At 43.1% G+C, this 24,150-nt stretch overlaps 1 protein-coding gene across 5 annotated transcripts; it reads left to right on the forward strand.

The window, feature by feature from the left end:
- The first annotated feature begins 1,796 nt into the window (after nt 1-1,796).
- Nucleotides 1,797-24,150, forward strand: LOC112620346 (histone H2A.V). Of its 5 annotated transcripts, XM_025378775.1 has the most exons (6): nt 1,797-2,517; nt 7,243-7,320; nt 9,607-9,720; nt 14,978-15,107; nt 16,056-23,340; nt 23,658-24,150. In XM_025378775.1, exons 1-5 carry the CDS (start codon nt 2,515-2,517, stop codon nt 16,115-16,117), a joined length of 387 nt encoding a protein of 128 aa, XP_025234560.1. In that variant the 5' UTR covers nt 1,797-2,514; the 3' UTR covers nt 16,118-23,340; nt 23,658-24,150. The 5 variants fall into 5 exon arrangements, with proteins under 5 accessions (XP_025234560.1, XP_025234561.1, XP_025234565.1 ...); XM_025378776.1 differs by lacking the exon at nt 23,658-24,150 and having other exon boundaries at nt 20,433-23,391; XM_025378780.1 differs by lacking the exons at nt 14,978-15,107; nt 23,658-24,150 and having other exon boundaries at nt 16,056-18,619.

Below are 24,150 nucleotides of genomic sequence, written 5' to 3' on the forward strand. Positions count from 1 at the left end.
AACACCAAGAACACATTCTAGCACAGTCAATGCATCATACTGTGAAAAGAATTAAAGAATTTAAAGCTGGAATGAGTTGGAACAAATGTGAGCTGGTATCTTGGTTATCTGCAGGCTATGCGGTCTCAAGCAAATGACTAAGTTCACCTAAGTCCATTTCTTCAGTTAAGAAATGAAGCTGGTTCTCCCAGAAAGCTCATATTGCCCAGACTGTAATAGAGATGATGATGATAGGGTGATGGGCCTTTTTAAATTGTGGAAACAGGCCGGGCGCGGTGGCTCAAGCCTGTAATCCCAGCACTTTGGGAGGCCGAGTCGGGCGGATCACGAGGTCAGGAGATCGAGACCATCCTGGCTAACACGGTGAAACCCCGTCTCTACTAAAAAATACAAAAAACTAGCCGGGCGAGGTGGCGGGCGCCTGTAGTCCCAGCTACTCGGGAGGCTGAGGCAGGAGAATGGCGTAAACCCGGGAGGCGGAGCTTGCAGTGAGCTGAGATCCGGCCACTGCACTCCAGCCTGGGCGACAGAGCGAGACTCCGTCTCAAAAAAATAAATAAATAAATAAATAAATAAATAAATAAATTGTGGAAACAGGCTCACGCCTGTAATCCCAGTACTTTAGGAGGCTGAGGCGAGAGGATCACTTGCGGTCAGGAGTTCAAGACCAGCCTGGCCAACATGGTGAAACCCCATTTCTACTAAAAATACAAAAATTAGCGGGGAATAGTGGCGGGAGCCTGTAGTCTCAGCTACTTAGGAGGCTGAGGCAGGAGAATCACTTGAACTCAGGAGGCGAAGGTTGCAGTGAGCTGAAATCACACCACTGCACTCCATCCAGCCTGAGCAACAGAGCCAGACTTCATCTCAAAAAGTAAATAAATACACAAATAAATAGTGGAAACACCGCGGAAGAAAAACGATCGCTGAAGAGCCTGTGCACTCACATACATCCTTTAATTTTTACAACAGCTTCCGGGGGAAGGCGATTCCACTTTAGAGTTTTTCTTCCTTTCTAGCTGGGAGTTACCCTCCAAATTTTAACCTAATGATGTAAGCAAAATAAGCACACTGAAGAGGCTGAGAAGAAAAACGGCTCACGACAGTCTGAGTTCTGTGAGGTCTGCAAAATGTATAAGGCCTAGAGGGACATGAGTATGGGACTTCGGTTATGCCCACCCCCTGTCCCCACATACACAATCCCATGCACACCCAATTGTCTAAAGTCATTTCATTCCTGACTATCGGCCTCATCCATTACCTTTTTTTTTTTTTTAAGACAGGGTATGCGCTGTCTCCCAAGCTGGAGTGCAGTGGTGCCATCATGACTCACTGCAGCCTCGACTTCCTGGGCTCAAGAGATCCTCGTGTCTCAGTCTTGACAGTAGCTGAGGCTACAGGTCCGCGCCACCAAGCCGGCCCCGTTATCTTCGTATTCTTAGAATTTGTAATACACCCCGGGCGCGGTGGCTCACTCCTGTAATGCCAGCACTTTGGGAGGCAGAGGCGGGCAGATCACCTGAGGTCAGGAGTTCGAAACCAGCCTGACCAACACAGGGAAACCCCGTCTCTATTAAACATACAAAAATTAGCTGGGCATTGGGGCGCGCGCCTGTAGTCCCAGGACTCCATCTCTAAAAAAGGAAAAAGAATTTATCATACAAATAACAACAGGTAGCCAATTGATAGCTTTTTTTTTTTTTTTTTTTTTTTGAGACGATGTGTCGCCCAGCTGGAGTGCAGTGGCGCGATCTCGGCTCACTGCAACCTCCGCCTCCTGGGTTCAAGCGATTCTCCCGCCTCAGTCTGCCGCGGATTGCCAGGGTCCGCGCTGAGAGGACGTCAGGGGAGTCAGTCCCCCAGAATAACGGCTGAGCATGAGTGCTGCCTAACCTTGAAACCCAGCGCCCTCCTGATCCACACGTCCTAAGACGAATAAATCCTCACAGTCTTTGTGAAAACCCACCAGCAGAAGCACGTCCAAAAGTCTTTACCTCCCCAAACAAGTCTCAGAAGCGGGAAAACCAACGCCACGAATGGGCGGGAAAGCCACAGCGCCTGCAATCGCTTCACCTCATTAGCTAATTTTGCTGTCCTTCTCAGTGGCCCGCCTCCCTTGCTCGCGGGCGATATTTTCATTGGCTTTCGTCTGCTAGGCGTCCAATCTCATTGGTTTGCTTTTCTGTTCGTCAGGCTTGGGTGCCTGGTGAAAGGCGGAGAGAGCGTCACTATTGGACTGGAAGCCCCGCCTCCACGTGCCGTGTGCAAAAACAAACAGCCGTTAGGTAGGCGGTGCCGGGGGGCGGGGTCTGGCTAGAAGGAGGCGCGCGATTGAACAGTCGCTGGGGTTCGAACCAGCAAGACAAGCGGGCATTGGCCGCAGCAGCGCGAGGCGGGCACGGGGTATTGTCCAGCTCCGGCGGCGGCGGTCGGTGCTGCGAGAGCGGCGGCGGCGGCGCGGGTCGTCAGCGGGAGGGCGCGCGGCCGAGCGGAGGCAGAGTCGGCGCCGAGAACATGGTAAGGGCGGCCGGGTGGGTCGGGGGCACGGGGCCTAGGACAGGGCCGGGGGAGCAGAGCGCGAAGGCCCCGGCGTCGGCGCCGCTACCTGTGGAGTCGGGAGTTTGCGGGTGTCGGGGCTTCGTCCGGCCGAGCCCTTCGCCACCCGCCGGGGGGCGCCATATCCCGGCTGCGGAGCCCGACACGGGTCCCCGGGTGAGAGCTGGGCCCGGCCGGGTAGAGCGCGAAGTCTGTTCCGAGCCGGACAGGTCTGTCCCGACGCTGGTGACGCTGCACCGCCCGTCTTAGGAGGAGGACGCCAGAATCCGGCTTGGAAAGGTAGAAACAAGTGCCGGATCTTAATGTGATCGCTCCTCTGTATGAATGAGGTCAAACCGGCTGCCGCTATACAAGTTAGATAAGTCTTTGGCGATGTTTGGTTACGTAATCTCTCTGGCAGTCAATTTGAGGGTTTCTGCGAAAGGGTGCTTGTATTTGTGGTCTTTTGAGCTACAAAGAATGGTTTTATAGACCAGAACCACACGATTTGTTCTAGGTGATTGCACAGGTTTGAAATGAACGCCCATTATCTTCTGACCCCCATGCAGTTTGCGGTTTTCATTATAAAACGGTACTTTCCTTTGCCCTTGCTATGAATTTTCAGTCTTAAAGCATTCATCTTTTCATTCTGAAATTCAGATCTAGATAAGAAAAGTGTGGCTTTAAAAAATGAAAGTGAATAGAACTTCAGCCCCATTTTAAAGTTGAGGGAAAGGAGAAAGTGCTAAAGGATACGCTCTGAGTTGCATCAAAGATTGTGTAAAAATAGTAAGACTGTTATTATGGAATCTTATTTTTGCCGGTATTCGTGCTTTAAGCATTCTGTGGAAAGGTTACTTCAACGGGAGCTACCTGCTTAAAAGTTAACACCAGGCTGTCATTTCTCATACTGCAGATAATATTAGATGATTTGTGCTTGATGTGTCAGATACGGTATTTAATAGACTTAACACCTAACTATAAACAGATTGGCCAGTCGAGAGGACAAAATGTTTGGTTATTGTAAAATACCCAAATCTTATCGCTGGAATAGACTTCAGGGACAATTGCTTCCAACGTCTTACGTATAGTTTATTGTTATTGTAAAGTACTATACTTTAACAAACTGAGGTACAGCCTACATCTAATCTGTAAAAGGATTTGCTCAAACAGATGATTTTCATGATTGTAGTTTTTTGTTTGTTTGAGACGGAGTCTCAGTCTGTCGCCAGGCTGGAGTGCAATGGCGCGATCTTGGCTCACTGCAACCTCCATCTCCTGGGTTCAAGCGATTCTCCTGCCTCAGCCTCCCGAGTAGCTGGGACTACAGGTGTGCGCCACCACGCCCAGCTAATTTTTTGTATTTTGAGTAGAGATTGGGTTTCACCATGTTGGCCAGGATGGTCTCGATTTCTTGACCTCGTGATCCGCCTGCCTCGGCCTCACAAAGTGCTGGGATTACAGGCGTGAACCACCGCGCCCGGCCGATTCTACTTTCTTAGATATTTTTCAGTCTCTAGTGATACGCTATATGTTTTACATCCACTTACCAGTAGCTAAAAATACATAAGTATTAACATAAGCTAAAATGCAGGAGACATTGAGTTGTCGTTCTTGATAGATTTTAAACGTGAAAGGAAGTAAGCAGATGTCTGTTAAAACTGACATGAAAGTGTCTTAGTATCCAGTTTGCAAGTTTATCCAAGTGAAATGAACTCCCTCTTCCTCTTGTGTGTGTGTGTGTGTGTATGTGTGTGTAATTTTTAAAAACCAGCAACCTTAGGTTAATATGAAGTGAATTCTTGGAATTAAAAAATTATATTTGGTTTCTCAAGCACCAATTAAAATGAATGTTCAAAGTAGGGAGGCTATATATACAGTTTGAGGGGATATCGGAAAGAAAGTAATTATCCATTTATTATATAATTTTATATTCAGATAAGTTTGATACCATGAAAGTTTTCTTTTGTTAAGTATGAGAATTGTATCGAGAGTCTCTAAATATTGGAACTAGTCATTTAATGTATTGAGGCTTTTAAAATCTGACTATATGTCTACTTCTTTAAAAAGCAAATAGAACAGCAAATACGACATATCTGAAACAGTGAGGATAAAATTGCTTAAGCAGAGTAGTTATTATATGACCTGGGGAGCCTGGGGAGTTTTGTAGTTGTTGGCTTTTCATTAGTGACTAGTTCTTATTTTTTCCAATCCAGTCATAGGAAGACAGTGATTATAATTTTAGATGCCAGTTGAGAGGTTTTTAAGTGTTATGTATTAGGCAAATAGAGATAAAAAGGGTTTTTTATTTGAGAAGTAAGACCTGTCTTGTTGGGGGAGCCGACCTCAAAAATCCAAAAATTATATTCTTCTTATATAACAACATAGTCAAAATTATTGAAATATATGAGGCATTCTGGTAGAAATCAAGAGCATCTCAGTTCTTACTGATAAACTTAAATCAGTCTCTTGCTGAATTACCTAATGTAAGAGAGAGAGTATGAATTAGTTTTTAGATTTTTATTTTTCCTGTTTCTAATACCTGCCAAGGTTTTACTGTTTTTCTTCCATATTATCTTGGGTGACGCGCTTAATTCACTTAGACATGCGATTAGAGGAAGTATACAGGGGTAATTTTTAGCTTTAAAAAATCTTTAAGGAAAGGGTTAGCTACAAAGGGGATATGCCATTTCAAAGCTTACCATCTGTTTTGAAAGTATAGCCCCTCAAACAGCCAATCCTGTAAACTGATTTAACAGTAAAGAAATAATCTATTTAAATGGTAAAAACAAAATATATGAGAGAAAATTAGTTTTCTTAAGTCAGACCCTTAGTATTTCCTCCTTAGAGGCAAATAGCATTTCTAATTTATTGTGTCACCTTCTAGAAATATGTGTGTACACACATACTTTATAATACCCCATATTTACTTAATAGCTCATTACATTTGCACATACTTTACCTTTTTCATGCAGAAATAGGTTTTTTTTTAAGCGTACAGTTCAGTGGCATTAAGTACATTTATAGTGTGCAACCATCACTGCCATCTGTCTCGAACTTTTTCATCTTCCCAAGTGGAAACTCTACCCATTCAACAGTAACTCGGCCAGGCGCGGTGGCTTACGCCTGTAATCCTAGTACTTTGGAAGGGCAAGGCAGGCAGATCGCTTGAGGTCAGGAGTTCAAGACCAGCCTGGCCAACGTACGGAAGCCTTGTTGGTACTAAAAATACAAAAATTAGCAGGGTGTGGTGATGCACACCTGTACTACCAGCTACTTAGGAGGCTGAGGCAGGAGAATCACTTGAACCCAGGAAGCAGCTACCACTGGCAACCACAAATCTGCTGACTATGAACTTTACTATTTTAGGAACCTCATAAGTAGAATCATATGGTATTTGTCTTTTTTGTAACTGTCTTATTTTCCTTAGCATAATGTCCTCAAGGCCCATTTATGTTGTGGCTTGTGTCAGAATTTCCTTTTTAAAGCTGAATACTATCCCATTATATATATATCATTTTGTTCATCCATCATTGGACACTCAAGATTGTTTCCACCTTTTGGCTATTCTGAATAAAGCTTCTGTGAACATGGGTGTACAAGTATTTGTTTGAATCATTGCTTTCAATTTTTGGGTGTATACCTAGAAATGGAATTGTTAGACTATATGACAATTCTGTGTTTAATTTTTTGAGGGTTTTTTTTTTCTTGGAATATGCTTTATTTTTCTGAGAGTTCTAAATATTTCTGTGGAAGTAATATATGTTACATTGACATTGATAAAAATTGTGAAATATTTCATGTATGCATAAAAGTTATATTGACTTGCAAGATTCTTCAATCTGGAAATTGATAAATATGTTAGTTTTTATAAATCTCATATTTTTCAGCCTGGCACTGTGGCTCATGCCTGTAATCCCAGCACTTTGGGAGGCCAAAGCGGGTGGATCACTTGAGGTCAGGAGTTCAAGACCAGCCTGGCCAACATGGTGAAACCTCATCTGTACTAAAAATGCAAAAATTAGCTGTGTGTGGTGGTGCGCACCTATAATCTCAGCTACTCAGGAGCCTGAGGCAGGAGAATCACTTGAGCCTGGGAGGCGGAGTTTGCAGTGAGCCAAGATTGCCCCACTGCACTCCAACCTGGGCAACAGAGCTAGACTCCATCTCAAAAAAAAAGAAAAAAGAAAAATCTCATATTTTCAATAAGCGTTTAAGGTTTGACTTCTTTGATAGAAATTATAAAAGGTGATAGAATCCCATGTATATGAGGAAGGGGATCACCTACATATTTTTTTTTTTTTTTTTTTTTGAGACGGAGTCTCGCTCTGTCACCCAGGCGGGAGTGCAGTGGCCGGATCTCAGCTCACTGCAAGCTCCGCCTCCCGGGTTCACGCCATTCTCCTGCCTCAGCCTCCCGAGTAGCTGGGACTACAGGCGCCTGCCACCTCGCCCGGCTAAGTTTTTGTATTTTTAGTAGAGACGGGGTTTCACCGTGTTAGCCAGGATGGTCTCGATCTCCTGACCTCGTGATCCGCCCGTCTCAGCCTCCCAAAGTGCTGGGATTACAGGCTTGAGCCACCGCGCCCGGCCTCACCTACATATTTTTAACTACCTAAAGTAAAAGTAGAAGAAATTCTGTTTCCAGAATATTTTTGAAGTAGTATTTTCAACTCTTTTCATTCAAAAATTTTTTTTTGCATTTAGGCTGGAGGCAAAGCTGGAAAGGACAGTGGGAAGGCCAAGGCTAAGGCAGTATCTCGCTCACAGAGAGCTGGGCTACAGGTAATGAATCCATGCTGTCGTTACATTACTATTTTCTTTAGTGTTGTAATTTATGACCTATGTTTCATCGATTACAGAAGTCTACTTGTATTACTACAAACTTTTTTTTTTTTTTTTTTTGAGACAGAGTCTCGCTCTATCACCAGGTTGGAGTGCAGTGGTGCGATCTCGGCTCACTGCAACCTCTGCCTCCTGGATTCAAGCGATTCTCCTGCCTCAGCCTCCTGCGTGGCTGGGACTACAGGTGCGCACCACCATGCCCAGCTAGTTTTTGTATTTTTAGTAGAGACGGGGTTTCACCATGTTGGCCAGGATGGTCTCAATCTCTTGACCTCGTGATCCGCCCGCCTCAGCCTCCCAGAGTGCTGGGATTATAGGCGTGAGCCACTGTGCCTGGCCGAGAAATACTTTTAATCAGGAAACTTGGAAGGCCAAACTGTAAACTGTTATCCTCTTGGCAGTGGTAAGCCATTGAGAGTTTAAGCAAGAGGACAACATGATCCAGATGATACCGAAAGAAGGGGGATGGAAATTTATATTGATGTGCACATTCTGTATTTTAGGTTTCCATGTATATTCCTAATTAGAATTTATTTTAAGGCATACTTAATTTGAAGTAGAAAATGGAAGGCCAATGGAGATTATTGCGGTGATTTAGGAATAAAGTAACATACTTGAATGGGGAGCAGTAGAAATCATGTGTGTGCAGAAAATAGGTGAAGCAGTATAAGGGTAAGAGGAAGTCAGAAGTTTCTCTAAGGCTTAGAACCTAAGGAACAGAGGAGTTTGTAATAGGGTCAAGTTATGAGTAAATTTAAATGGGATCATTTTGAAGTTCACTAAAGCATCCATGTGAAAATGTCCAGAAGTTGGAAACATGAGTTCAGCTTTCTAAGAGAGGTGATAGAATTAGGAATTTGAGATCATTTATGTAAAATTGATAGTTTATGTTATGGATGAGTTTCCTAACCTAAGAGAATGAGAAAGGAGCACAAGGATATTGGAGGACCCCTCAAAAACTTTAAGAAAATGCTGAGGAGTAGTCAGGGTTGGTATGAGAACTCTGAAGTCTAAGAAGAAATGTTTTTGAGGGCCTACTGTATGCCAGACAACATACTGGTTACTAAGGATACAAAGGAAAAGAAGACATAAATCTTGCTCTTAAGAAGCTTTTGGTCACTTAGAGACGAAGTATAAATGCAAAAAAAAAAAAAAAGATTGCTTGTGTTTATTAAGGAAGTAAAATGTCACTGCTGGCCTTCAAAAGTACTGTTTAACAGAAACCAAGTTAGGGTTAGGAAAAAATGGGTGACAAGAAAGTAAGGGTTTCAGGATTTGTTTTTTAAATTCAGTCTTTGGAAAGAGACTTTCTAGACTGTAACTGGAAGCAGTTTTCATAGATTGTGAAGTTTTCAGTAAAGTCTGTAGAAGGAAAGGAACCAGCGAAAAGGAAGTAATTGTAGCTGTTGAAATAATGCAACAGTGAAGGCATGAGGTAGGCCTGTAAGAAAGGGCACAGACAGGCTGGGCGCACTGGCTCATGCCTGTAATCCCAGCACTTTGGGAGGCCAAGGTGGGCAGATCACGCAAAACCGTCTCTACTAAAAATACAAAACAGCCAGGCGTCCTGGCATGCCTATAATCCCACCTACTCAGGAGGCTGAGGCAGGAGAATCGCTTGAAACCCGGGAGGCGGAGGTTGCAGTGAGCCAAGATGGCACTACTGCACTCCAGCCTCAGCGACAGAGTGAGACTCTGTCTCAATAAAAAAAATAATAAAGGGCACAGACAAGTGGGATTAGGATACTCTGAAATGAGAAAAGTACCCTCTTTTTCGGAAAGTAGAATCACAATGAGATAATAGTACTGATTTTTCTTAACTATCAGATCACCTCTTGAAACTGAAGAAAGAACATTTAATAAGATCTGAGGAAGGCATTGGAGGTTCAAAGTTGCATGTGCCTTTTATCTGAAGAAATTAACTAGACAGGAATTTGATCCATGGGTCATGTTGAATGTATAGTTGATGACAGCCCTGCATGGTTTTTCTTCATTTTAGAGATCACTAAAATTCTCCATATTATGCAGAGGTTAAAGATTTTGGACTGATTACCAGAACATAGACACAGGCCCTGGGAACTGTTAATTGCCTAATAGATTTGACTTCTGATATGTGTGATCAAGTTTTTTATTATTTCATGCTTACTCACATTTTTCAGCCTTTGATTACAGTCAGTGCAATGTTAAGACTCTGCAGTGCTTCCCACTAAGACATCTCTCTTTTAGTTTCCTGTGGGCCGCATCCACAGACACTTGAAGACTCGCACCACAAGCCATGGAAGGGTGGGTGCCACTGCTGCCGTGTACAGTGCTGCGATTCTGGAGTACCTCACTGCAGAGGTTTGTACAGGAATGTCTGTTGTATATGGCAGTCCAGAAGGTGCACTAGTCTAAGTGACATAAACCCATGGAATATATTTGAAAAAAGACATATTATGCTCATTGGGGCTTTTTTGTGTTTTTGGAGATAGAGTTTCACTCTTGTTTCCCAGGCTGGAGTGCAATGGCCAGTCTCCACTCACTGCAACCTCTGCCTCCCGGATTCAAGCAATTCTCCCACCTCAGCCTCCCAAGTAGCTAGGACTACAGGTGTGCACCACCGTGCCCAGCTAATTTTTGTATTCTTAGTTGAGACAGGGTTTCACCATATTGGCCACACTGGTCTCAAACTCCTGACCAGGTGATCCACCTGCCTCAGCCTCCCAAAGTGCTGGAATTACAGGCTTGAGCCACCACGTCCGGCCTCATTGGTTTCTTTAACAGCGCAGTTTGAGATGCATCTTGTCAGCTATTACCCAATACTAATGTAAAAGAACCTTGGTGTACTTGTTTTTAAAGCTAAGCAAGGGACTGGGCACGGTGATTCACGCCTGTAATGCCAGCACTTTGGGAGGCTGAAGTGGGTAGATTGTACACTTGAGTCCTGGAGTTCCAGACTAGGCTGTGTGACAGAGCAAGACCCTATCTCAAAGTAAAAAAATTTTTTAAAGTTAAGCAAAGGCCAGCAATCTCTTATCTTTTATTTTCATTTATTTATATTGAGACTGGGTCTCACTCTGTCACCTAGGCTAGAGTACGGTGGCATGATCATAGCTCATTCCAACCTCAAACCTCCTGGGTTCAAGGGATCCTCCTGCCTCAGCCTCCCTAGTAACTGTGACTTCAGGTTTGTGCCACCACACCTGGCTAATTTTTTTTTTTTTTGAGATAGAGTCTTGCTCTGTACCCCAGGTGGAGTGCAGTGGCGCAATCTTGACTCACTGCAACCTCCACCTCTTGGGTTCAAGCAATTCTCCTGCCTCAGCTTCACCAGTAACTGGGATTACAGGCACCCGCCACCACACCTGGCTAATCTTTGTATTGTTAGTGGAGACGGGGTTTCACCATGTTGGCCAGGTCAGTCTTGAATTCCTGACCTCAGGTGATCCACCCACCTCAGCCTCCCAAAGTGCTGAGATTACAGGTGTGAGCCACCACGCCAGTTGCTAATTTTTTATTTTTATTTTTTGTGGAGTCGGGGGCTCCCTATGTTGCCCAGACTGGTTTCCAACTCCTAGCCTCAAGTGGTCCTCCCAAGGTGCTGGGATTACAGACATAAGCCACCATACCCCAGTGAACTTTGAAGTATGTATATAATCAGTAGAAGTATTTGTGAAGTTACAGCATAGTGTTTTAGTTTATGAAGATTTGCGATGATGTAAAGTTTTGCCAGTGTGATGATACATAAAAATCACAAATATGATATTAGAAGTAAAAGACTCAATGTGTTCTTCTGGTTCTCTGCAGGATTATACATACAAAATTGCTGTATCTTACTTAGTTTGAAATTTCAGGAAGACAAGTTAATTGGGCAGGAGTTCTTAATTCTTGGGTTGTAGACCACCACTTTCCCCATCCGTATTCCTCCTAAAAAAAAAATCCATTGGGAAGTCGTGAAACTTCACCTACATTCCAGGCTGGGGAAGTAATTTGAGTAACATTCTGGTAGAAACAGAAGGGTCTGTCTTGGGGAAGATGTGATTGGGAGCTAGGCTGAGGAATTTAGCTTTTAATCTGTATGTCAGTTATCATTGCTGTCATTTTTTCATTAATCTCACCAAGTCATCTGTGTCCCACTGGGAATTTAACATTGAATTATGGATATTATGGATAGTTTCAGCTTAGCTGTGTCATGATTAAGAGGTGTTTTGTTTTTTGGGGTTTTCTTGTTTGTTTGTTTTGAGACAGGGTCTCTCTCTGTCTCCCAGGCTGGAATGCAGTGGCATGATCTCTGCGCATTGCAACCTCTGCCTTCTGGGTTCCAGCAATTCTCCCACCTCAGCCTCCGGAGTAGCTAGGGCTAGCGGTATACATCACCACACCCGGCTAATTTTTGTTATTTTCTTGTAGAGACAAGGTTTTGCCATGTTAGCCAGGCTGATCTCAAACTCCTGGATCTGCCCGCCTCAGCCTCCCAAAGTGCTGGGATTACAGACATGAGCCACCTTCTATTAAAAGAGGCCACCTGGCCTCTTGTATTTTTTTTAAATTTTTTAATTTTAATTTTAATTAAAATACATTTTTAAACTTTTCTAAAAGCGTTAAGAAATTTCACAGCTGGGCACTGTGGCCCACGCCTGTAATCCCAACACTTTGGGAGGCTGAGGTGGGCGGATCATGAGGTCAACAGATCAAGACCATTCTGGCCAACATGGTGAAACCCCATCTCTACTAAAAATACAAAAATTAGCTGGGCATGGTGGCGGGCACCTGTATATAGTCCCAGCTACTCAGGAGGCTGAGGCAGGAGAATCGCTTGAATCCAGAAGGCAGAGGTTGCAGTGAGCCGAGATCACGCCACTGCACCGCAGCCTGGCAACAGAGCGAGACTCTTATCTCAAAAAAAATAAAAAAGACGGCCGGGCGCGGTGGCTCAAGCCTGTAATCCCAGCACTTTGGGAGGCCGAGACGGGCGGATCACGAGGTCAGGAGATCGAGACCATCCTGGCTAACACGGTGAAACCCCGTCTCTATTAAATACAAAAAAACTAGCCGGGCGAGGTGGCGGGCGCCTGTAGTCCCAGCTACTTGGGAGGCTGAGGCCGGAGAATGGCGTGAACCCGGGAGGCGGAGCTTGCAGTGAGCTGAGATCCGGCCACTGCACTCCAGCCTGGGTGACAGAGCGAGACTCCGTCTCAAAAAAAAAAAAAATAAATAAAAATAAAAAAAAAATAAAAAATAAAAAAAGAAAGAAATTTCAGCTATTAAGGGTTGTGCAGAAATAGACCACGTGGATATATTAAAATATATGACTTTGGCTGGGTGTGGTGGCTTGTATTCAGCATTCTGGTTCACAAGGTTCAAGCCCCATCTAAGCACCCCTTTTTTTTAATCTTTGGGAACTTTGGTGAAAATGTTTAAAGTTAACACAGTGAGTCATGCCTATAATCTCAGCACTTTGGGAGGTCAAGGCAGGCAGAGCATTTGAGTCCAGGACTTCCAGACCAGCCTGGACAACATGGCAAAACCCTGTCTCTACAAAAAAATACAAAAAATTAACCAGATGTGATAGTATGCACCTATAGTCCCAGCTACTGGAGAGGCTGAGGTGGGAGGATTACCTGAGCCCAGGAGGTTGAGGCTGCAGTGAGCCAAGTATTGCACCACTGCAATCCAGTCTGCATGACAGTGAGACAGTGTCTTAAAAAAAAAAAAAACAGGCTGGGCGCGGTGGCTCACGCCTGTAATCCCAGCACTTTGGGAGGCCGAGACTGGCGGATCATGAGGTCAGGAGATTGAGACCATCCTGGCTAACGTGATGAAACCCCGTCTCTACTAAAAATACAAAAAAAATTAGCTGGGAGTGGTGATGGGTGCCTGTAATCCCAGCTTCTCGGGAGGCTGAGGCAGGAGAATGGCGTGAACTCGGGAGGCGGAGCTTGCAGTGATTTGAGATCGCGCCACTGCACTCCAGCCTGGGTGACAAAGCAAGACTCCGTCAGAAAACAAACAAACAAACAAAAACAATTTAGGTCAAGATTAGACAATGAATGTGTGGGTGCAGTCAACCTTTTTTTTTTTTTTTTTTTTTTTTTTTAAAATGGAGTCTTGCTCTGTCGCCCAGGCTGGAGTTCAATGGCACGATCTCAGCTCCTGCAACCTCCACCTCCCGGGTTTAACAACTCTCCTGCCTCAGCCTCCCGAGTAGCTGGGATTACAGGCGTGTGCCACCACACCCGGCTGATTTTTGTATTTTTAAAGTTCAGTTGATTCTCATGTATACCCAACACTGCTCTATTTAAAACGAAGAGGTGGCCTGGTGCGGTGGTTCAGGTCTGTAATCCCAACACTTTGGGAGGCCGAGGCAGGCAGATCACAAGGTCAGGAGTTTGAGACCAGCCTAGCCAATATGGTGAAATCCTGTGTCTGGTGTTTTTGGTTTTTTGTTTTTGTTTTTGTTTTTGTTTTTGTTTTTGTTTGAGAAGGAGTCTTTGCTCTGTCATCTAGGCTGGAGTGCAGTGGCGCCATCTCGGCTCACTGCAAGCTCTGCCTCCTGGGTTCACACCATTCTCCTGCTTCAGCCTCCTGAATAGCTGGGACTACAGGTCTGGCTAATTTTTTTGTATTTTTAGTAGAGATGGGATTTCACTGTGTTAGCCAGGATGGTCTCGATCTCCTGACCTCGTGATCTGCCCATCTCGGCCTCCCAAAGTGCTGAGATTACAGGCGTGAGCCACTGCGCCCAGCCAAAACCCCATCTCTACTAAAAATATACAATTACCCGGGCATGGTGGCATGCGCCTGTAGTCCCAGCTGCTTCGGAGGCTGGGGCAGGAGAATCATTTGAACCCAGGAGGCAGTGGTTGCAGTGAGCTGAGATCACGCCATTGCACTCCAGCCTGGGCAACACAGCAAGACTTCATCTCAAAAAAAAGAAATTATTTTAAATTCTATTTTAGGCTGAGTGTGATGGCCCACACCTGTATTCCCAGCACTTTGAGAGGCTGAAGTAGGAGGATCACTTGAGGCCAAGGGTTTGACACCAGCCCTGGCAACATAGTGAGGTCCCATCTCTTTTATTTTTTAAAAATTTAAAAAATACATTTGAAAACTTCTAAAAGCATTAGGAAATGCATTTCAGCTATTAAGGGTTGTACAAAAATGGACTATAAGTATATATTAAAATATGTGACTTTGGCTGGGTGTGGCAGTTTACAGTTGTAATCCCAGCGCTTTGGGAGGCTGAGGCGGGTGGATCACGAGGAGGTCAGGAGATCAAGACCATCCTGGCTAACATGGTGAAACCCGCCTCTACTAAAAATACAAAAAATTAGCCGGGCGTGGTGGCGGACACCTGTGGTCCCAGCTACTCAGGAGGCTGAGGCAGGAGAATGGCACGAACCCCAGAGGCAGAGCTTGCAGTGAGCCGAGATTGCGCCCCTGGCCCTCCAGCCTGGGTAACAGAGTGAGATTATGTCTCAAAAAAAAAAAAAAGAAAAGAAAAATGTGTTATCAGTTTATGTAATGTTTGTGCGTTTTGTATGTACAAATGCTAAGTGATCCTTCATTTGGAATCCAACATCCTTCATTTGATATGCTAATCATGGATGCTTTGTAGGTGCTGGAGCTGGCAGGTAATGCTTCTAAGGATCTCAAAGTAAAGCGTATCACTCCGCGTCACTTGCAGCTTGCAATCCGTGGTGATGAAGAGTTGGATTCTCTTATCAAGGCTACCATAGCTGGGGGTGGTATGTATTACTACTTAAGCCTTGATTCTTACTGGTCTTTCTGACTAATATATCGTTCAGATCAATGATACAGTATATTTGATTGGTTAACTAGAAAGCATATAAACTTTAATTTCATAAATATTAAATCTATAACAATTCTAAGCTTCTTTTCATAATGATCCGAATAAATATTTCTCCTTATACCCATATGTAATGCTATTTTTATTTTAGCCAGTTCTTTATCTAAATTTCATGTGATACTTAAAGCCTGATGTTTAACATATTTCCCATACCTTTTTAACTGTGTTTGAAAAATGAGTTGGAGAAGTCGCATAACATACACTGGGAAGGGTTGAAATAAATACACTTGAAAAGTGGGTCAGGATCAGTGAAAGTGAGAGGTAAGTTGGTGGTTCTTAATCTTATTTGGATAACCCTCAGAGAACATCATGAAAGCGATGGTTACAGCTGGGCGCGGTGGCTCACACCTGTATCTCAACACTTTGGGAGGCTGATAGGCAGGCGGACACCCGAGGTCAGGAGTTCAAGACCAGCCCGGCCAATGTGGTGAAACCCCGTCTCTACTTAAAATACAAAAATTAGCTGGGCATGGTTGCATGCCTGTAATCCCAGCTACTCAGGAGGCGGAGGCACAAGAATCACTTGAACCCAGGTTGCGGTGAGCTGAGATTACACCACTGCACCCCAGCGTTGGCGACAAAGCGAGACTATCTCAAAAAAAAAAAAAAACTGTGGTTACTCTTCTCGAAAAATGCACAGAAAGTCACACAATTTTACATACAGTTTTAAAGGGTTCACAGACCCGTAGGGGGTAGCCATTGGTTTAGATAGTTTAACAGTATCAGAATATGAAAAGGGACTTAATTTCATTTTTTGTATAATTAACTTCTTACTTGAGGCAAAAACTTTAAAAGTTTTTAATAACTTTTTTTAATTTCATTCTAGGTGTGATCCCTCACATCCACAAATCTCTGATTGGAAAGAAGGGACAGCAGAAAACTGCTTAGAGGGATGCTTTAACCAACCCTCTTCCTCCCTGTCGTTGTACTGTAACTGGGACAGAAGAAATAATGGGGATATGTGGAATTTTTAACAACAGTTAAATGGAAAAGCATAGACAATTACTGTAGACATGATAAAAGAAACATTTGTACGTTCTTAGACTCGAGGTTTGATAAAAGTACCTTTTCATGTGGTGAAAGTTGTGTGTTGATTGGCTAGGTTTCTCCCGCGTGTTTTATACAAAAATGGAATTGATAAACCATTTTTTACAAAATTAATTTGTCTCAAAACTGTTCTGTTCATGATGTATTAGAAATATTTTGCTCAGACTTTAAATATTTTAAATCTCAGATTGGTTATTCAGAGTAACCTTGGAACAGAAATTGGGAATATAGCTTTACAATGATTGATACCATGGTATATTGACTCTTACATGCTATTGATCTGTAGCACCATTTTTTACAAACCACTAGGAAAAAAACCTGCCAATTAAATCATGATACACCATCAATTATGAGACATCCCAATTTGAGAGATGTTAGATTATGGAAAAGTGTGCATTTATGACTGAAATGGTAATGGAATTATTTGAATTCTATACTGAGCACTTAACCATTTGCCAGGCCCTTTGCTGAGTACTCTACTGACTAAGAAATTTTATTCCCCCCACATTATAGATGTGGAGTCTAAGGGTCACAGAAATTGTATGCTATGCCAAAAAACATTCAACTAGTAGATAGAAAATGACAGAGCTATGATTCAAACCTAGATCTGGCTGACTTCAGAGCCTGATGTTCAGTTTATCAAAGGTTTTTCCTTTTGGTTTAAAATCCCAATTTTTGGCCAGGCATGGTGGCTCACGCCTGTAATCCCAGCACTTCGGGAGGCTGAGGCTGGTGGATCACTTGAGGTCAGGAGTTCGAGACCAGCCTGACCAACACGGTAAAACGCCATCTCGACCAGGCACAGCGGCTCATGCCTGTAATCCCAGCGCTTTGGGAGGCCGAGGTGGGCGGATCACAAGATCAGGAGATCGAGACCATCCTGGCTAACACAGTGAAACCCCGTCTCTACTAAAAAAAGAAAAATTAGCTGGGTGTGGTGGCACATGCCTGTAGTCCCAGCTACTCGGGAGGCTGAGGCAGGAGAATGACGTGAACCGGGGAGGTGGAGCTTGCAGTAACCCGAGACGGCACTACTGCACTCCAGCCTGGCGACTGAGCAATACTAGGTCTCAAAAAAAAAAGTCTCTACTAAAAATACAGAAATTAGCCAGGCATGGTGGTACATGCCTGTAGCCCCAACTACTTGGGGCACTGAGGCACAAAAATCACTTGAACCCAGGAGGCAGAGATTGCAGTGAGCCAAGATCACACCACTGCACTCTAGCCTGCGTGACAGAGTGAGACTCTGTCTCAAAAAATAAAATAAAATCCCAACTTTTAGTAGTCTCTTAGTGATGCAATAACAGTAATTTGTACAATCTTTTAAAAATTATTTTTATTTATCTGTTTCCAAGAAACTTTTTTTGTTTTGAGACAGGGTCTTGCTCTGTTGCCCGGGTTGGAGTGTAGTAGCGTCATCCTGGCTCACTGCAGCCTCCACCTCTCAAGCCCAAGCAGTACTCTTACCTCAGCCCTGCAAATAGCTGGGACCGTAGGGACATGCCACCATACCTGGCTAATTTTTTTATTTATGTAGAGACAGAGGTCTCCCTATGTTGCCCAGGTTGATATTGAACTCCTGGCTCAAGCCATCCTCCCCCCTTGGCCTCTGAAGTACTGGGATTACAGGCGTAAGCCACCATGCCCTGCCCTAAATAACTGTTAAACTTGAGTTAATGTACTAGTAGACCCTTAGAAAATTATATTTTTCTGCTTGCAAGTCTTCATTAAAGAAGGAAATTTTTTAATGTTTTATAGTATACTCTCCAAACTCATTTTTTTAAACATTTTATTATGGAAATTTTCACAAATACACAAAAAGAATAGCAGAATGAAGCCCCGTGTACCCATCCTCCAACTTCAACAGCTGTCCTGTGGTCAGTCTTGTTTACCTGCATCCCCACCTGTCCCCTGCCCCAACCCACAGGGATCAGTTTGAGTCCCATTACAGGCATAGTATTTTCGTGTCTGTGTGATCAGAGACATAATTCAAATATAACTCTAAAGATAGGGTACTTTTTAGAACATAACCACAATACCATTGTGTAAGACTGCTAAAACATTTTTTGATGCCAAGTATCAGTCAATATTCAAACTTCCCTGATTGTCTCATAAGTTTTTTTTTTAACAGTTGGTTTGTTTGAATCAAGATCCAGACAAGATCTAGATCTTGCATTTTGTTTATCTAACCTATAGATTTAACTTTCCTGTTTTTAATTTTTGAAGAAACTAAGTTCATCCTATAGAATTGTCCCTCAGTGGACTTTACTGAATGTATCCTAATGGGATCATTTACACCTTTTCTGTCCCCTATATGTTCTATAAACTGACAGATCTAGAGGGCTTTTGTTGTTCTGTTTTGCTTTTTCACAAAAACAATTCATAGGTGATATATGCTCCCTGTTGTATCACATCACGGCACATAATGGCTCTCATCTTGTAACATTAAGATTGATAGTAGGTTTGGATGCTGCCAGCCCACTCCATTCATTATAAAAGTTCTCTATCAGCTTTTCCCCTGATGGATTTAGCCATCATTAATGTTATTTGCCGAGATCTGGGATTCTATCAGAGGTTGCCAACTGGTGATATCTTGTCATTCCTTCTGCATCTATTAGCTGGAATCCTATAAAGAACTTTTGCTCATTAATTCACAAGGCAGGATAAAATAGAAATTTCAAATTCTGATTGGATTATCTAGGCACCCATTTTGAAGTTTCTGTATTGAGAGTCAGGCCTACAGTAAAAGTAGCAATGGAAAGCTGATTGTTTAAAAAAAAAAGGGGGGGGGTGCAATATAATCAACAGACCTTCCTTTGGCTGAATCACTTGATTCAGGGCAATTTTTACTACAGTTTTATAGATAATTGCTTCAAATGTCTAATTCATTTTGGCTGGATAGTTACTTGACTACATAATTTCTTCCCAGGGTTGTACTTGTTTTCTAACAAAAAACGCAGAAATAGAACAACTAGGCCAGGTACTCTGGGCCTAACTCTCACAGTTATCATCAGTCTTGTTTCATTTGTACCCAACCCCATGAGTTATTTTAAAGCATGTTCCAGATAGCATATCACTTCATGTATAATACCTTAATACATATCTAAAAGATAGCTTTTATTTTTTTTAATTTTTTTTTTTTCCAGACAGAATCTTGCTCTGTTGCTCAGGCTGGCCTGCAGTGGCACGATCTCAGCTCACTGCAACCTCCACCTCCCAGGTTCAAGTGATTCTTCTGCCTCAGCCTCCTGAGTAGCTGGGATTACGGGCGCCTGCCACCATGCCTGGCTAATGTTTGTTTGTTCTTTTGTTTTTGCTTCTGAGACAGGATCTCACTCTGTTGCCTAGGCTGGAGTCCAATAGCCTAATCTCAGCTCACTGCAACCTCTGCCTCTCCTGCCTCAGCCTCCCAGGCAACTGGGACTACAGACATGTGCCACCATGCCCAGCTAATTTTTGTGTTTTTTGTTTGTTCGTTTGTTTAGTAGAGATGGGGTTTCACCATGTTGGCCAGGCTGGTCTCAAACTCCTGACCTCAAGTGATCCACCCGCCTCAGCCTCCCAAAGTGCTGGGATTACTGGCATGAGCCACTGTGCCCAGCCTAAAAAGTATTTCTTATCATTAAAAACAACACCCCGTCTAACTAGTGTAACACCTAAGAAATCATCAGATCTGTATTTTAGGTAGTACAACACAGTGAAGTGCAATGGCACTTCAAGCAGAGAGAAGGACTTCTTTTTCTTTTTTTAAATAGAAGGTGTGAGAACCTGAACTGGGCCTGGTTTGCATTTGGGAAGAGTGCAGTGGGGAAACAACACAAATAAGGTCTTGAGAATGAAGAATGGCGTTTATATGGGAAGTTGTAACAAATGGCCTGGAGAGTATCTGACTCTTTATGAAACATTTAATGAGAAATGTGACTTGCTTTGGTGCCTATGGTTGAATTTATTGCGATGCTTCTGACATTTTATTATGAAAATTTTCAAACATGCAAAAAAGTTACAGTAGTTATCCAGTGAATTTTTATACTCACCACCTATATCTATAATTAACATTTTACTTGTATTTTATCTAGTTATCAGCTCATCTATGAAATGGCCCTTATTTATTTGCCTGCTGTTTTTATTCTCTATTTGTCCTGTTATTTCTTATTAGAGAAGAGAAGGTGTTCTTAGATCAGAAGATGTCATTGTATTAGGTGACTGCAAGGTTTTGGTGATCTAGTGAAACAAGATTCTACTGGGATGTGTGCTGAGCTGAACCAAGGAACCGCCCGAATGTGCTGAACAAGGACATTTGCTTCTCAGATACGTGAATTCAATTTTAAGCAAGACTCTTGATCTGCTTCAGAGCAGCTTTGATTTAAAGTAATTTCAGAGCGCTTTTCCTTGCATATGAGTAATTTTCTGAATGTATAAAATGTTCTGTTTATGTTTGACCTTTCGGATAAACTGTGTTGCTGCAGTGTTGGTCCACACTACCATCCTGAGTGAAGACTTAGTAAGTCTGGGGATCTCCAGGCACTGGAAAGGGTGAAAACCTGGGAGTGAAAGGGTTATAGTTAGTGTCCGTTTTTCAGGTTTTGTTTCATAGGGAGTCCTGAGTGGGGTAACCTGAAATGTGTAACAGTTGAAGACCATCCCATTCCTATCCCCAGTAAAAATAGGCTTTTCCACAACCTTCTACCAGTTAACTTAGCTTTTTTTTTCTCTTCAATAGAGGCTCACTCTTGTCACCCAGACTGGAGTGCAATGGCGCGATCTTGGCTCACTGCAAGTTCAGCCTCCTGTGTTCCAGCGATTCTCCTGCCTCAGCCTCCCAAGTAGCTGGGATTACAGGCGCATGCCACCATGCCCAGCTAATTTTTGTATTTTTGGTAGAGACGGGGTTTCACCATTTTGGCCAGGCTAGTCTCAAACTCCTGACCTCAGGTGATTCGCCCATCTAAGCGTTCCAAAGTGTTGGGATTACTGGCGTGAGCCACCAGGCCCAGCCAACTAGCATTTCTTAAGGTGAAAATACATGGTGTTAATTTATATTTTGAGTGAGGCCAAGTCCAGCTGCTATAACTGCTTGGACACTTGGCAGAGGACAGAGTACTGCAAAACTTTTGAAGGGAGAGGGCATTTTGCCTTGAGTGCTATAGATGTACAAGAAAGGTTCCAGGAGGGGGTGATAAGCAGAATTTTGGTCCCCATCACCTTCCATGCCCAGTGTTATGTCTGTGAATGTGTTACATTATGTGGTAAAAGGGACTTTGCAGATGTAACTAAAATTTCTAAAATAGAGATATTATCCTGGATTAGCTGGGGGAACCCAGTATAATTACACGAATCCCTAAAAATGGAAGAGGATGCAGGAGTCAGATTCAAAGGAAGGCCCAAGATGCTATTGCTGACTTGAAGATAGAGGGGCCATGTGGAAATCAAGAGAAGGAAGTGAATCCTGCCAGTGAGCTTGGAAGAGCACGTTGAGACACAGATGAGAATCTTGGCCTTACCTGATGCCTTGATTTTAGCCTGGTGAGACCCAGAGCATATAAATTTGTTGTGCTGTGCCACACTTCTCACCTACAGAAACTTGGTTTAAAGCCACTAAGTTTGTGGTAATTTGTTAAAGCAGCAGTAGAAAACAGAGGAATACATATAGGATTTGTGGGCTTTAGGCCCCTGAGGGTAGAGATTTATGACTTGTTACAAGTAGAGAGCAGTGGAGAGTTGGGCTTTGTAATTCTTTCAAGGGTGATTATAGTTCTGGAGTCCTATCCACCTGGGTTCAGATCTTTGTTTGTCAGTCCCTGGCTATGTGACTTCACTGCTTTAAGCCTCTGTCTTCATCCTTAAAGTAGAAATGATAGTACCTACCTCACTCTGATCTCTGAATGAGAACACACGTAAGACACAGCACAGTTCCTGGTGTTCAAAGACCTCCAACACCTGAAAGCACCATGACCCCATTTTTCAGTCAAGATTTCTAAGAGCCGTTATTACCAGAGGTTCAGTGAGAACATGGGCAGGGTAATCTCAAAATGGAGAACATAAAAACTGGGACTCCCAGGCCAGTCGCTTAGAAGACTGCTGCAGGAAGTACCAAGGTCATTGAGAATCAGTAATAATAAGTAATGTGTGAATCCATTAGAATGTTGAGAAGTAGACCTGTGACATTTCAAAAAAATGTATATCTCAGACACAGCCATATATATCGGTATCGCCAAGTTGGAAGAGCATCACAGGGCATAGTTTCATGAAAGCTTCAAAAAATATACTAATTGCTGGTAATATGTGAACAGAAAAGAATAGCCATGTTAAAACAGGAGTGCCTGAGAATTAGCTCTGTTCATCTTGTCTCCTAGCTGTAAGCACCCTAGATTCAAATTATGCACCTAGAAAACTAAATTATTGTGTATGTTATAGACCTTTGAAATGGATACACGAAAGTTAGTGAAATCGGAATGAATGTTTCGCCTGCCAAAGATACGTATTTTTGTAAGTGATACAAGGGCCCCATGAGCTCTGTGGCCACATCTGTACAAAACAGGCCCTCCTTTCGGGAACTGGTCTCGGGAGAGCAAAGGGGTCAGCTCCCTAAATGGCAGCTGAGACAGCCCTCCCTGGTGGCATGGCCCTGTTTCCTGTTGATGTGGTGATGGTTGGAGAGTCAAATTTTTTTTTCCAGAATTTGTGAATATCATCTCTGATTAATGATTACACAAAAGCTTTTAAAATTTTTTAAAATTATTTCTTTCTAATTCTATAAATAAACTGTAGTTGTACAGCCACTGTACAGCTAACATTTCAACACTGGAAATGAGGCTGGTTTATTCCAGTTTGGCTCAGATTCTTCAGGGAAGCCCAGTTAAGACAAATAGCTCTCTATACTCAATCCTTACTTCGCTGAGAAGATACAGGACCGCCCACTCATTCCCACCTACTCTTCATGAGAAGTCCTTTATTTCTGCGTGTTTCCTGTTCTTTGGGACCTTTAGGAGCTACCCTCTACAGATATTGATAGTCTGTAGAGTCAGGAATACCATGTAACATGTTAAAGTAGACTCTAAAGATTAGTTCTTTGGGCCGGGCGCGGTGGCTCAAGCCTGTAATCCCAGCACTTTGGGAGGCCGAGACGGGCGGATCACGAGGTCAGGAGATCGAGACCATCCTGGCTAACACGGTGAAACCTCGTCTCTACTAAAAATACAAAAATCATTAGCCGGGCGAGGTGGCGGCGCCTGTAGTCCCAGCTACTCGGGAGGCTGAGGCAGGAGAATGGCGTGAACCCGGGAGGCGGAGCTTGCAGTGAGCCGATCGCGCCACTGCAGTCTAGCCTGGGCAACAGAGTGAGACTCCGTCTCAAAAAAAAAATAAAATAAAATAAGATTAGTTCTTTGGCAATAGCCCAGTCTGGACTTAGTATGTACTTTTGAAAATAAAACTGCTTATTTTTAAACTCTGTAATTAGGACGTTTTGCTCTTTGAGTTATATTCCTTTCTAACTTCAAATGTCTGCATTCATGTATAATAGCCATTTTATGCACAGGTGAGGTGGTTCCCACACTTTTTCACAGATGTTTCATTACCTAGATGAGTGTATTACATAATAAATTTGAATAATGGTAGTCTTCCAAATGACAAAAAGCAAGCTAGTTGATTTGTCAATTTTGAGTTTAAATGTTTTGACTGCTTATCAGCAAAAAATTCAAAGAGTAGCATACTGCTATTAATGGAAATGCAGAGTATATTTAATTAGCATGATTTTTCCATGGATATGTGTGCTTCATTTGATCTTCTATTGTATGTAGCTCGTGATCACATTTTCTGTTGGTTAACGTTGTTCCTAGCTTATATGATGGAATTAAATATATTCTGTGTAAAAA

The sequence above is a fragment of the Theropithecus gelada genome, chromosome 3, assembly GCF_003255815.1.
Source record: "Theropithecus gelada isolate Dixy chromosome 3, Tgel_1.0, whole genome shotgun sequence".
In the NCBI taxonomy this organism is placed as follows: domain Eukaryota; kingdom Metazoa; phylum Chordata; class Mammalia; order Primates; family Cercopithecidae; genus Theropithecus; species Theropithecus gelada.

Bases quoted from the DNA above. Each gene is read 5' to 3' on its own strand.
- LOC112620346 (XM_025378775.1), top strand. The intron at 9,721-14,977 runs GTTTGTACAGGA...GATGCTTTGTAG, and splicing joins TGGAGTACCTCACTGCAGAG to GTGCTGGAGCTGGCAGGTAA. The intron at 15,108-16,055 runs GTATGTATTACT...ATTTCATTCTAG, and splicing joins GGCTACCATAGCTGGGGGTG to GTGTGATCCCTCACATCCAC.